General features: G+C 43.3%; 1 protein-coding gene across 6 annotated transcripts in view; it reads left to right on the plus strand.

Moving 5' to 3' along the window:
• The window catches only part of ACTN1 (actinin alpha 1), a 128,916-nt gene that overhangs the window by 77,208 nt on the left and 37,703 nt on the right, over positions 1 to 14,005 (plus strand). For all 6 annotated transcript variants that reach the window (XM_074997198.1, XM_074997199.1, XM_074997196.1 and 3 more), the window contains exons 4-6: positions 6,626 to 6,712; positions 7,320 to 7,407; positions 9,619 to 9,697. In XM_074997198.1, the coding sequence (XP_074853299.1) occupies positions 6,626 to 6,712; positions 7,320 to 7,407; positions 9,619 to 9,697 (254 nt within the window). The remainder of the gene's footprint in view (positions 1 to 6,625; positions 6,713 to 7,319; positions 7,408 to 9,618; positions 9,698 to 14,005) is intronic.

Here is a 14,005-nt window from a genome sequence, read left to right on the forward strand (position 1 = left end):
TCCTCCCTTACATGCAGGTAGTTGTTTTGCTGAACCACTACAACAGCCACAGTGCAGCTGTGTGGTTGCAGCATTTTAAGTGTAGACAAAACCAGCATTAACAGAGTTGAGGTTGCTTAGTGGTAGGGTGTCTCCTAGCAGAATGCTGAGTTGAGTAACAGACTTCTGAAAAATCAGGCAAAGGAGAATTAAGGTAGTCTGACTGCCAGCTCCAGGGGAACACAGGGAGGGTGGGGGGTGGGAAGCTTTTTCTTTTTTGTCCTTTTTATAATGTTACATGAAACCCTGAGGGTGAGGGTAAATGGGCTATAAAAGAAGGTGAAGCACCTCTGCATTCCAGCAGCTGTGGCGCTGGCAGAGAGAGATGACTGTGTGTGTTAGTTAACTGGGCATTTTCAGGCATCGCTGAAAGAGAGCAGAGCTAGGTTGCCTGGGCTGCCTGACCTGTGCCTTACTGTGTTCTCAGAAATCTGAGTTGTGTAGAACTCAGCATTCTGCAGGGGGCAGCCGCAACACCAAGGAACCTGACAACTATAGTAAAGTAGCTTTTGCTATTGAATATAGTGAGGCTTAGCCCAAAGTGCTGCAGTTCATGGAGTAAGTAGAAGCAAGTGGAATAGTCATTGATGCTTAGTGACCTGTTTTAGGTGTTGCTCTCAATCTCTAGTCAGTAGTACATCTCTAGTGGACCGCTGCTTGAAAGCTGTTGGGTATTGTGTGTCCTGTTCAGATAAAGAGAATATGGGAGTGACTGTAGTGCCCAGTGCCTTTAGTGTCTCTCTTTTTGATCCATGCTGGTATGTTGGTGGACACTTGTCTGCGGAGTGGTGTCTGTTTAACTTCCTAATTGTATCCAAACAGTGGCAAAAGACTTTTCCCGTGGCTGTATTCTAGAGAGTGACTCCCATGAAAGTCCAGGACAGAAAATTAATTCTTATCGTACTGACCCTGCTTCTTACCACTGAGATTAGGAAAGGGGAAGAGAGCATGGTGCCTATTACATTATCCAAACAGTTGAGATTCCTGGATTATGCATAGGAAAAGGCTGATGGCATTTCAAAATCCAGACCTCCAATGCAAGACAGCCTCGTTCCTGAGGAGGGAGTGTTTGTCAGCCCCTTAACTGGCTGCCAAACAAATGGATGGAGGTGCTGTAATTTTTGTGTTATCTTGTTAAGAGTGTGTGGTATGATATTGGGATTTGGATGGAAGCACGTTTGCTGGCGCAAAGCATCAGCCATTGGCAGGAAAGCCTCATCTGTTTAAGCCCTGCATTCAGTAAGGGGACAGAGAGAGCCGTTTAAGGCACGTTAACAGCGTGCATTTGCTGTTGCCGTTTTGAACAAAAGCCTGGTGTTCCAAGCGGAAGTGTGCACAGAATTCTTGTACAGCTCACATCTCAGAAGAGCATTTACAGAGCATAATCAGGCAATTGGTTCCACAGCAGGAGGCACTCTCTGATCTAATCCCTGTCCCTGTAATGACACATACACATTGCTCTCAAACTGTTCAGAGTTAGCAGCACTGATGGGGAGCCGACATCCAGAGTCTTTAATTAAACAAGTGTGAGGTTGTTCTAATTGGTTACATTTAACTTCTCTGTAGCTTCTGTGTTGATTAGTAACAGAGAGAAAGCCGTACTAGTCTATATGCTATCAAAACAAGAAAGCAGTAAAGTAGCACTTAAAAGACTAACAAAATAATTTATTAGGTGAGCTTTCTTGGGACGGATCCACTGAAGAAGGGGGTCTGTCTCATGAAAGCTCACCTAATAAGTTATTTTGTTAGTCTTTAAAGTGCTACTTTACTGCCTTTTTGTTTTGTAACTTCTGTGGTGTCAGAGATTCTCTCTTAGTGGTGTGGAACCAGCAAACTGCATGCAACTCCCTGCTGCACTGTGAGCTTTGCTCCCCTATTAGTAACAGCCATAGTCTCAGGGCACCACAGAAATTTTGCCTTAGAATGAACTTGTAACGTACCTGGGGCAACGTGGATGTAGCTATGGGAGAGTGAATGGGCTAAGGCAAGGGGGTATTTAAGAACTTCTGTGTAACTGCCAATGCCATAATTTCAAAGTTTAAAAAAAAAAAAAAAAGGCAACAAAAAACCCTTCTGATTATTTTCGATAAATGTTGTTTTGATAGTATATAGACTAGCACAGCTTTCTCTGTTATTAAACAACAAGCAATATGTTATCTCAAAATGTTCGATAACTCCCCCTTTGATATGTGCAGTGCATTGTAGATGATACTGCATCTGCTTTTTTGATTGTGTTGCTAATAAAGTCTTGAGTTTGAAAAGGAAGCGTGCAGCATTCCTGCTGCGAAGGGCAACACGCATTTTAAGAAAGAAAACTGAAATTAAATGTGAAATAAAATTGGCATAGTTAAAGTGGCTTCAAAAAAGAGGAGAATTGAAGATGAAGACAGAGAATTTCAAATGGAATGGACCCAGTCCTTCACATTTATAATGAGTTCAGCTGAGCTCCCTTTATGTCTCATTTGCAATGAGAAATGCCCCAACAACAAAAAATGCAACCTCTAGAGAATATGAAGTCTGTGAACGTCCTGCAGTAAACATGTATCACATCACAAATCATTGTGTGCGCTGTCCTTAAAATAGGGGTCACAAAAAATGTGGTTTGACGTCATTTATTGAGGACCATCTCATATTCACATGCATTGAATTATTGAGTTTTTTACTGAACTGGAAAAAAATGGCTGTTCTTGCTGTTTTGCTTGCCAGCCACTGGGCTAGGGTCATATACTTGCATGGGAATAGGTATGAACGCTGGCTTCTTTCAGCAAGCTGGCAGAATTTGTACCCAAGGTGCTGGAGCGTGTACTTGGGCTCTAGGAGGAAAGGGTGCCTACCTGCCTGCTCTTTGTGCAGAGCAGCAGTTGTATAAATTGCATCCAAAAAAGAGAGAGTTGGAAAAGGCTTTGAGTCAGTCTCCCAGCTAAAGTAGGATCGTTCTGTGTTCAGTGAAGCTGGAATCTCTTTGGAGAGCTGCTGCTCAGTTTCTTTGTCAAGAGAAAAGAAATGTATTTATAGCTCCCTGTAGAGGTTAAAGTGGTGGGAATCCTTTGAGCTGCTCACAGACTAGCTATGATTAAACCACAGTGCTAAGAAGGGTCCAGGGTAGAAATTGAGGTGTATGTACCACAGCTTCTCCCATTTCAAATAATTGATCTAATCTAGGAATTAAGGAGTCCACTGTGATAATCTGACCCTAAGAGCCCAGGGAATGAGCTGACTTGATGGCGTGATCTCAGCATATGGCTGGGAGCCAAGAGCTCTTGAGTTTGTTATCCTGCCTCAATCACTGAAATTATCCCTTCATCTCTGCTTCAATGTAAAATAGTTAAAATTGTGATATTAATTAGCTAACTCACAGGGTTGGTTGATTTGCGAGTGTTTGCAAAGCACTTCCAGAATTAAAAGATGCAATAATTGAAATGGAATCGATGAAAATAAAAAGCTAGCAGTTATTTTAGGTCTTAAACCTTCCCCTGTGTCCTCCTGCCAAGTCCTGTAGTCTTTACAGTCTTACTAATTTTTTTCCCAAATATTTCTCTCCTCTTGCTCCTCTAAAAATGCTGTTAGATGCACTAGATAAACTTAGTGCTGTTTTCCCTCATTCTTTCTGAGCTGCAGGCATCTCAGATTACAGATGTCATTAGTAACAAAAGTACAAAAATATTCCAAGGGAAGTTGTGGATTTTTTTCCCTGAACTGTGTGCTGGAGCGCTTAAAAATCCCGATATCATAGAACTGATAAAACTTGATGTATATTATTTCACATCATAATTTTGCAACACTCCCTCCCCCCTCACTTTGAGTGACACTCTGTGAAAGAAAGCATAGAGTCAAATATTATAAAAAATGTTAAAGGAATCAAACTGCACTATAACATCTCTGGATCAAAATTCCATGCTTGAATAATAAGAGTACAGCATTAGGGATGTACTGACTGGGATGTTGATGGTGACTGTGAAATGCTCAGGGAGATTTGAGATGCTGTAGAAATAGAAACCTCAGTAGTACATGGGGATTTCAAGAATCTCTGTGCTAATTGGGAACATGTCACCTGAAGATGGGATGTAGAAATAGTTTCTGTACACAACTTGTGACTGCTTCTTGGAGCAGCTAGTCTCGGAACCCACAAGGGATGAGAGAGGCTTTGATATAGTCCAGAGGCGAGCAATAATTTTTAATGAGGGAGGCACACGAAGAATTTGTAAGTGGTCAAAGGATACGCTCTTCCATGATATTAATGGAGGGGGAGCATGTTCTGGGATGGAGGTTGGGTGCAGAAGGGATATCGGGGTAGCGGACTGGGATACAGAAGTCAGGGGGATCTGGGAAGGAATTTGGATGAAGGATAGGGTTGAGACCTGGGGCAAGGGACTGGGATGCGGGAGCAGGTGCAAGGTCCAGGAGGGAATATGGGTGCAAGTGAGGAGTCTGACCTGGAGGGGCTAGAGTAGGGTTGTGGCCTCCCTTTATGTCTCATTTGCAATGAGAAATTCACCAGCAACAAAAAATGAAACCTCTAGAGGATATGTAAAAAGTTTGTGGACATCCTGTGGTAAACATGGATAGGTTTAGGTTACATGTACAAATGTATAGGTTTATGAAAACAAAAAAGCAGTTCAGTAGCACTTTAAAGACTAACAAAATAATTTATAGGTGATGAGCTTTTGTGGGACAGACCCACTTCGTCAGATCATAGCCATACCAGAACAGACTCAAAATGTAAAGCACAGAGGTCCAAAAATTGTTATCAAGGTTGACATATCAGAAAAGTTGGTATCAAGGTAGGCAAATCAGAAGAGTGGAGGGGCGGCGGGGGAATTAAGAGTTAGATTAAACAAAGTATGTAAAAGAGTCCCTATAATGGGCCAGGTATTTGCTGTCCCGGTTCAAACCGCATATTAATGTGTCAAATTTGAATATAAATGACAGTTCTGAGCATTCCCTTTGTAAACGATTGTTAAAATTCCTTTTCAGTAAAACATAGACTTTCAGGTCACTAACAGAATGGTCCACTCCATTAAAGTGCTGGCTGACAGGTTTGTGAATTAGGGGTTTTTTGATGTCTCTTTTGTGTTCATTCATTCTTTGTCAAAGAGTGTTTGAAGTCTGTCCTATGTACATGGTGTGTGGGCATTGTTGGCACATGATGGCATATATGATGTTAGTTGAGGAACATGAGAGTGTGCCCATGATTCTGTGAATAACATGGTTAGGTCCAGTGATGGTATCTCCAGAATAGATATGTGGACAAAGTTGGCAATGGGGCTTGTTGCAAGGAAAAGTTCCAGGATTAGTATTGTTGTGGTATAGCCTGTGGTTGCTAGTGAGAATCCTCATAAGGTTGGCAGGTTGTCTATAGGAGAGAACAGGCCTGTCACCTAGGGCCTTCTGGAGTGTAGGTCTTTAATGATGCGTTGCAGTGTTTTGAGTTGAGGGCTGCAGGTAATGACCAGTGGTGTCCTGTTCTTGGCTTTTTTTGGTTCTATCTTGGAGTAGCTGGTTTCTGGGTATTTGTCTGGCCCTGTCAATTTGTTTTTTTACTTCTCCTGGTGGGTAATTCAGGTTTATGAATATTTGGTAATGCTCTTGTAGTTTTTCGTCTCTGTCAGAAGGATCAGAGCAAATGCAATTGTACCTAAGGGCTTGACTGCAAACAACGGATCTAGTTGTCTATGCAGGATGGAAACTAGAAGCATGTAGGTAAGTATAGCAATCAATGGGCTTCCGGTAAAGTGTGGTACCAATCAGGTCATCCTTGATTTGTACTGTAGTGTCCAGGAAATGTATCTCTCGTGTGGAGTAGTAAAGGCATAAGTTGATGGTGGGGTGCAGATTGTTAAAGTCTCTGTGGAATTCTTCTAGAGTCTCTATACCATGGGTCCTAATCATAAAGATGTCATCGATGTATCATAAGTAGAGAAGGGGTAATAGGGGACGAGAGCTGAGGAACGTTGTTCCAGGTCAGCCATAAATATATTAGCATATTGTGGGGCCATGCAGGTGCCCATATGGACTGCTCTTTTGTTTTGATAGTGTATAGACTAGCACAGCTATCTCTGTTACTATGTATCTAAGCTGTGCATTTTACTGGTGTAGCTGTGTCAGCAGGGGTGATTTCCTGCCTGCTTCTCACCCCCACTCCTAGTCAACATAACTGTGTCAGCAACACTTTGTGACATGAAGCGAATGCAGAAAGAGGCATTCTTACACAGAAGTAAGAGTCTCCACTTGGGAAGTTAAACCAATACAGCTGTGGTGGTTTGAATGCAATCCTTACCAGGTACTGATATAACTTTCCCTTAGACTGTCAGCGTCTACTTATGGACTTGGTAATAAGACTGAGGTATATCAGTGGAGCTATGCAAAACTCACATGTAAGGTGCCTGTGGGTGCTGCAGGTCAGGTGTGTGGTGTATTGGCAAAGCTGTAGAGCTGACAAGCTTACGTAAAGCCTGCAGGGCTGTATAAATGTAACTTGGGAACCTTACGCAGCTGGAAACGTTCATCTATGGACGTCCATCTCTCAGATCTGCTGTCTCCTTAGTCAGTTTTTCATATGACATAATGGTGGTGTTTTCCCCTGCAGAAATTGTGGATGGAAATGTTAAAATGACACTTGGAATGATCTGGACCATTATCCTTCGCTTTGCCATTCAGGATATCTCCGTGGAAGGTAAATCTCATAGCCTCTGTCTACTGTTTAAGAATGAGAGAAGGTGGTTTTGGTTTGGGGGCAGGTAGCTGTGTCCTGTGCCCCAAAGGAGATCCAGTTTCAGGGAGGAGCTGAATCAGAGGAGAACGTATCCCAGATGATACCTGGAATCCCTCAGATCCAAGCTGCCCTGAAGTCTGCTCTACCGTGCTCGCTAGTTCGTGGCTTGTTATGGGTATCCTGGGAGGATGCCTCATATCCTGCTCCTTGGAGAGTATTTGACAGGAGCAGGGAAAGAAAGGGGCAAAGGTGAAACCTGGCAATGTGTAATGGGTCTTGGACTCCAGGGTGTTTCCTGCTGGGGTACATGGTGTTGCAGCTAGTCCCAAAATGCCATGTAGACCTATCCTGGGGAAAATAACATTAACAATTCAGAAACCTGCATAACAGATTGACCCCTAGAGGAGGGAAGCTGAATGAGAAACAGAGGCGCGCCTCACTGCTGCTTCTAACAAAGATGCTGGATTAGAAAGAATTGGAAACACTGTTCTGCAGCCTATGCAAGGGATCAGAAGATTCCAGGGGGAAAAGAATAGGTTAATCCCTATGTCTTTTGCTTTCTTTCTAGAGACGTCTGCTAAGGAAGGGCTTTTGTTATGGTGTCAGAGGAAGACAGCCCCCTACAAAAATGTGAACATTCAGAATTTCCATATCAGGTAAGGTGGGGAGCATGGTTTAAATAGTGTTAGGCTGTCTGTTCATAGGGCTCGTACACTTTCAGCATCTGGCATAACTAACTTCTCAAGGGAGTTATGAGACTAGTTGTTACTCTGGTATTATGTTGGAGAAAAGCAGTGCTTACTGGCTTGCCTGGTGTCCTTTAGCAAATCAGTGGCAAAACACTCTACAGCACCGAGTTTTCCCGCTTGCTGGTCCCTTCTTTGACCACAAATGCTGCCTTTATCAAATACTTTGGAGCATTAGAGCCACTGAAGGTGCGGTTGTTGTAGACAGATAAGAAATGGCACTTTCCCAGAGTGAACGTACAACAAGTTTTAAGAGAAATTTCCTAAGGGCAGGTCTACATTAGAAACTCATAACTGTACAGGAATGTTGCTTAGGGAACATTTCTTTTTTGTTTTGTTTCTCAGACAATATATCCGTACTGGCAAAAGTATTCATGTAGATTGTTATACTGTTGATTTTGCTTTTCCAGCTCACTTTGCTTGGGGAGCCAGTTTAAGCTATCCCACCAAAAGCACTTCTTTTGCTTGTATAAACTGAGTTTATGTTTGCAAGATTTCCTGGTGTAGTTACCCCAGCAAGCCTTTTCTAGTGTATGCATGGCCTAAGTCTGGAGTGTGTTGAGCTGTGCAAATATCACCATGGAAGCGAGAAAGGAGGAGGAGAGACTGATCCAGGTGGTGAGCATGGTGCTATAAAGTTAGGTTAAACAAACACTTAACGAAAAATGTAACCTGTGAAGGATATTCCTGTAAGAGACAGACTTGAGAGGAGGAGAAATTAATTAGGATTACCAATTGTTTTGGGCTTGTTTTTCCTTTTCCTCCTCCTTGTAAGTTGTACTAAATGAAAGCCAATCCTGCTCCAAGGGCAAAATATAGGTAATCATTGGTAAAATGTCAGATTAATACAAATCAGTGGGAAGCCTCAATTTAAATAATCAGAATTAATTAACTTTTCCATTTTTACTGTAGTTTTATTTTTGGAAGGAAAAATGAATTTGTGTTGGTTGATGCAACCATTTAAAATATATAGATTGGCAACTAACAGCGCTTTCATACTTTTTGCTACCTAGAAGGGTATGCTATCTGTATACATTTACTTAAGCAATTATACAGCTTAAATATCTTCAGATTCATATTAAATGTACGTTTTTAGCATGTTAGAAAATAGTGAATGATGGGTGGAGTCATAAGCACACACATAATTTTGAAACTCAGTCAATCAGCACTCAGGCCAGGAGAAGCTGTAAAACCGGAGTGTAAGACCAGGCAGGTGGGAATGATCTTGATGACACAGATGATGGTGTCTTCTGGAGACAGGGGTTTGTATCCCAATGCCTGCGATCACTTTGCTTGTCTCTTTTGCCCAGTAACAGAGCCCCAGAGACCCCACAAGATCAGGACCTTAATTTAGTACCAGAGCTGTAGTGCTGTATTTACAAAACTTGGCCTCCAAAGTTTGATGTTTCCTCCCAGATTCTTTCCCTTGTATAGTATATCAGCTTTAGCTAAAGTTTCTTCATATGGGCTCTTGGATTCAGCATATTGTTTAAATTAAACCATTTTAAGAGATTATAATAAATTGAGATTTCATTGTAAACAAGTTTATTTTTATGGCTTAAATAATACAGTAAAATCATCCATTTTTGTCGACCCCCTGATATTGGTCTTTTTTTGTTTGTCTTTCTTCCAACTGGTTCAGATTCAATGCTAAGGACCAGTGGGAGGGCGAGGGAAGATTAAAAAGGGAGGGCACATTATAGTGCTGGTCACAGCCGATAGTGATTGTTGTTCTTCATCCTTGAGCTGTCCTCTCCGCAAACGTGTTTGATTTAAAAGTTAGGAAGTTCTTCATCCCCAAGTTCTGCCTCTGCCTTTGAGTGCCTGGGCACTCTGTTGAGCAATAAAGTTCTGTGGTGAGAGTTGGCATTAGAGAGGCAGCAGTTCCAAGAACCAGCTCCTATATCAAGTTAGTGGGAGTTTTGACCATGGACATCGGTGAGAGCAGGATTGGGGTCTAAAGCAAAAGAGAGTCTTGTCCATAGTTGAGTACTTGCAGAGATTGCTAAGAAGCCCAAAGTGCTGATACAGAGTCCCAGCGTCTTAGCCCCTTCTGTCATGCTGCTCCATCTGTCTTCTTGACTCAACACTTAATTGTACTCTCTTCTGCCTCTTTCACAGCTGGAAGGATGGCCTTGGCTTCTGTGCTTTGATTCACAGACATCGCCCAGAGCTCATCGACTATGGAAAGCTGCGAAAGGTACTGTCTTAACTTTATTTATGTTAAGGAGCAGATACCCTGGATTTGTAGAAGCTGAGGGATTGATGCTAGCATGACAAAGCAGGAAGAAAACTTAAGCTTTACATCTGAAGCTGAAAATATCTTGACTGGGAGGAAGAAAGCAAAGAAATCAATAAATCCAGCCTCAATAAGGAAAGCTTAAGGAATTGCCTAACTACCATTTTGTTTTCACAGTCACTTAATGGTGGGTAATAGGTGGCTGGGGCCTGTAGCATGTGTGGATTGCGTGTGCGCAGGTCCAATATGGCAAAACTTGCTAACTCGGTGATGCTAATTCTTTTATGCCAGCCTTGTGCAAATTACATGCACTAGCCAGGCAAGTTAGTGTTAGGTTTGGAGTGAAAAGGGTGGGGCAGGTTACCTGGCTTGGAGGTACCTTTTCACAGAACTAGAGGGAGATAGGCATATGTGCACCCTCTGTCATCACCTGAAGCATTATAATGCTCTGCCTTTCTAGTGGTTAGTCATCTCTGTGTATTGTTGGGCAGCTCCTAGCACTTGGATTGGCGCATTAGGCAGTTGGAAATGATTCTGTAAGAATGGCATCTTCTTGCTCTAAAGATTGGCTCCATGGTGTACTGGAAGCAGATCTGATGTCTTACTGACCAGAAAGAAATGTTTATTGCTTTGTATACCCGTTAGCTCTCCTGAGTCATCACAGCTATGAAAGAGTGAGCTGGATTCTGTTTCTAGTTTTGCATTGTCAACAGTCTACTAAATTGCAGTTACTTATACCCAGGCCTGCTCGTGAACCAAATGAGACTGCACAGGGGTCACTGGGGGCAAGAATTTATGATACTTATAAACTGAGCATGTTGGATATAGAAGTCATAGAGCTCATAAGCACAGAGCCCCATCACTAGCTGATCTGGGTTCTTACAAGGATGGGGCAAGTGGATAGGACCAGTGTGCAAACAAGTCAAGTAAGAACAAGCTAATTAAATCAGTTGTCTGTGTGAAACACTAACTGTACAATGCTTAATACTTTGTACATTCAGTAACTTCTGAGGTATTCACTGTCTTATAGAGCAGTCAGTTGTATTTCTTATTCATTTTAGCATCTTGGGTTAGCACTCAGTGAATAAGCAGAGGAGTGGAATCCTATTTGTTTACCCCAACAGCTGCAAAAAAAGAAAATGAGTTAACATCAACCACATTCATTTTTCTTCTAGTGGAAAAATAAGGCAGCTAAACAATGTGCCTTCTGCAAATGAAAAATCCATCAGAGAAACCACAGAGTTCCCCTGCTAGAAGCAAAACCAAATCCAAACCTGCTATGAGGAAAGGGAAAGGCAGTTTGCCTGCTCAGGCAGCCTGACAACTTTTTCTGGATAAAAATGAGCAGCTGTCCTGTCCGGATGGAGTAGGTCTGGGGAGGGGTTGACAACTCTTGGTCCTCCTCCCTTGTTTCCTGCCCTTCTTGAAGAAGGTTGAAGAAATCTAATGAGAGAAATTCATCACACTTTGTCTACTGCTTCCTGTCCTTTTTCCCATGGCTGTTTTCCCTTCCCCAGATGCTTTTCTCACCACCATTTTTCCTTTGCCTTTTACTCTTCCCCTGGCTCTTTTTGGCTTGTCTACACTAGGACTTAAAGGTGTTCTGGTAGCATTTTTTCTACAGCAACGTTGTTGACTGAGGGACACTGCCTTTACTGGTCCTGGCTGGGATGATTTAGTTGGGGTTGATCCTGCTTTAGGCAGGTGGCTGGACTAGATGACCTCCTGACATCCCTTCTAGCCCTAGGGTTCTATGGTTAACACAAGCTGAACTGCTGGAGCTAAAGCCCATGGAGTGTATAGCAGGAGGCCTTCTCCATACTACGCCTTTACAGTGTGTTATCCAGAATGTTGCTAGCATGGCTCTTTAAAGTCCTGCTCTCAGCTAAGGATGTAAAATTCCATTCGGTTAGTTGATTAAACATCAAGGTTAACCAGTTAACCAATGAACAGGGAGGAAGGAGTGTGACATGACTGGGCCCACCATGGGCCAGGGCTGCTCCGCCCATGCTGGAGTGCTCCCGGGCCTACTTCAGTTCAGGGCTGCTCTGGTTTCGCTCCAGCCCCTACCAGTTAACTGTAATTGTAAAGTGGATGAGGTTTGCTGGTTAACTGTTAACATCCCTAGTCTCAACAAGGCCATTGTTCCCTCCTCCAATCATTTCCTTTTGTATCTGAAATTCAGTTTATCTAATGTATTTTTCTCCACCTGCCTTCCGACGACTGTTGTTTCCTGCCAGAATTTGGAGCCTTTCCCCAGGTTCTGTTTCATTCCTGCAAGAGCTTTAGGATCAGTGAGGAGGAGGGCATCTGGGTTGCAGGCTGTTTCTTAGTGAAGGTGGAGGAGGCTGAAGGGAGAGCAGTTGTCTATATGAAGGAATTTTTGCAATCAGCTGGGGATTGCTGTTCTTGTCTCTGTCTGGGGTGAATTCTGTTGGCATACTGACATGGGGCTGTTTGTCAGAACAGGAGTTGGGTTTTCTCTTCCTCTGTGTGTGTACGTACCCACCCACCCACACCTACCCTGCTAACCCAGTTGCAAATCACATTGCTGACCCCTCCATCCAGCATAAAGATTGCATGATGGTATATTGCCTCCTCCAATATTGTAATCCGTATATAAACTTGGCCTGGATAAGCTTCATGTTGCCATGTTGAATGCTTCCTCATTTGTTTAAGACAACTCCTGAAAACATAAGTCGTACTAATCGGATTTCTTCTGGCTTCAGCAGCTCCGATGGATACAGTAAGTGCTCTGTCTCTCTCTCCTCCCACCCTCCTCCAACTCCTTTCTGATTGCTGGGTGATAGAGGGTGTTTTTTTGCACTGGTGACATTGCAATAATTACCATAGCAACATCTTGTGATATGGGGACTCAGAGCTTACTGGAGGAGGGGAGACATCTCTGTGTGTGTGAGTCAGGGTTGCAGTCAGGCAGGGAGAGTGGTGAGAGTGTCTAACATGAACATCTCAGTCAGCAAAAGCAGAGGGCACAGGGTAGTCTTTATTCTGGCCAGGTTTACCAATGTTCACAGTTTAAATAGTGGAATCTTTAGGCAAAATACAGCCTTCCTTAATGTTGGCCCAGATGCACCCCAGCAAGCTGTTCCTCTCCTGTTTCCTCACCTGGCTAACAGCGCATCTGAGGTAATTCAGTGTCATGGTGCTTCTGTTAGGCATCCTCACTCCTTTAAACATCACTCTTCTGTGGGTTTTTTGGGGTTCACAGCCCTAGAAGGTGTTGGAGATGTTAGAGAAGGAGGCTGCTAGGCTTTCATTCTGTGCCAGTCTGTTCAGGTTCTCTTGTCACACCTCTCATTGTGGTTTGGGAGTGCTGCGTTAAACCACATGACTAATATCTGTCACACGTTTGTTCTTTTCTTCTGTCTACCCAAGGGGAAACCTGCAGCATGTGGATTTAAAATAAGAAAAGTATGTCTGCTGTGCTCTGTGTGTGTGTGGTTAGATCGGTGGAGGTGAGGTTGAAGAGGTGCATGCTGTGTTTGGATTGGAAAATGATGAATATATTAAGAGATTCTTAAAATCTGCCAGACTTCATTCCACAGTCTTGGACTGGCATGCAAGACAGCTCTATGTCACAGAATCATAAGGCTGGAAGGGACCTCAGGTTGTCATCTCGTCCAGCCCCCTGTTTCAAGTAGGATCAACCCCCACTAAGTCAACCCAGCCAGGACCTTGGCCAGCCGGGACTTAAAAACCTCGAGGGATGGAGAATCCACCACCTCTCTAGGCAACGCATTCCAATGCTTCACCACCCGCCTGGTGAAGTAGTTTTTTCTAATATCTAACCTACACCTCTCCCTCTTCAACGTCAGATCATTACTCCTTGTTCTGTCATCTGACACCACCGAGAACAGTTTCTCACCCTCCTCTTTAGAGCTCCCCTTCAGGAAGTTGAAGGCTGCTATTAAATCACCTCTAAGTCTTCTCTTCTGTAAACTAAACAAACCCAAATCTCTCAGCCTATCCTCATAGGTCTTGTGCTCCAGCCCCTTAATCATTTTCAAGGTCTCGTCCATGAATGAGCTTCACCCTTGCAGTAAGCAGCCCTGTTGTTCCTGAGAGGTAAACGTGCAGTCACAGTGGTTTTCCTGGCTCTTTAGGCAATCTCTCAGGTACAAGAGGACCAGATTGTTAAGCTCCTAACGTTTTGGTGCAATAGTCTACAGGGAGCCAGTGCAATGAACGGAGGACAGGTGTGATGTGCTCATGGTGACCCCTGTTGATGTGGAGGTGGGCTGCTGTGTC

Source organism: Carettochelys insculpta, chromosome 6 (genome assembly GCF_033958435.1).
Source record: "Carettochelys insculpta isolate YL-2023 chromosome 6, ASM3395843v1, whole genome shotgun sequence".
Taxonomy (NCBI): domain Eukaryota; kingdom Metazoa; phylum Chordata; order Testudines; family Carettochelyidae; genus Carettochelys; species Carettochelys insculpta.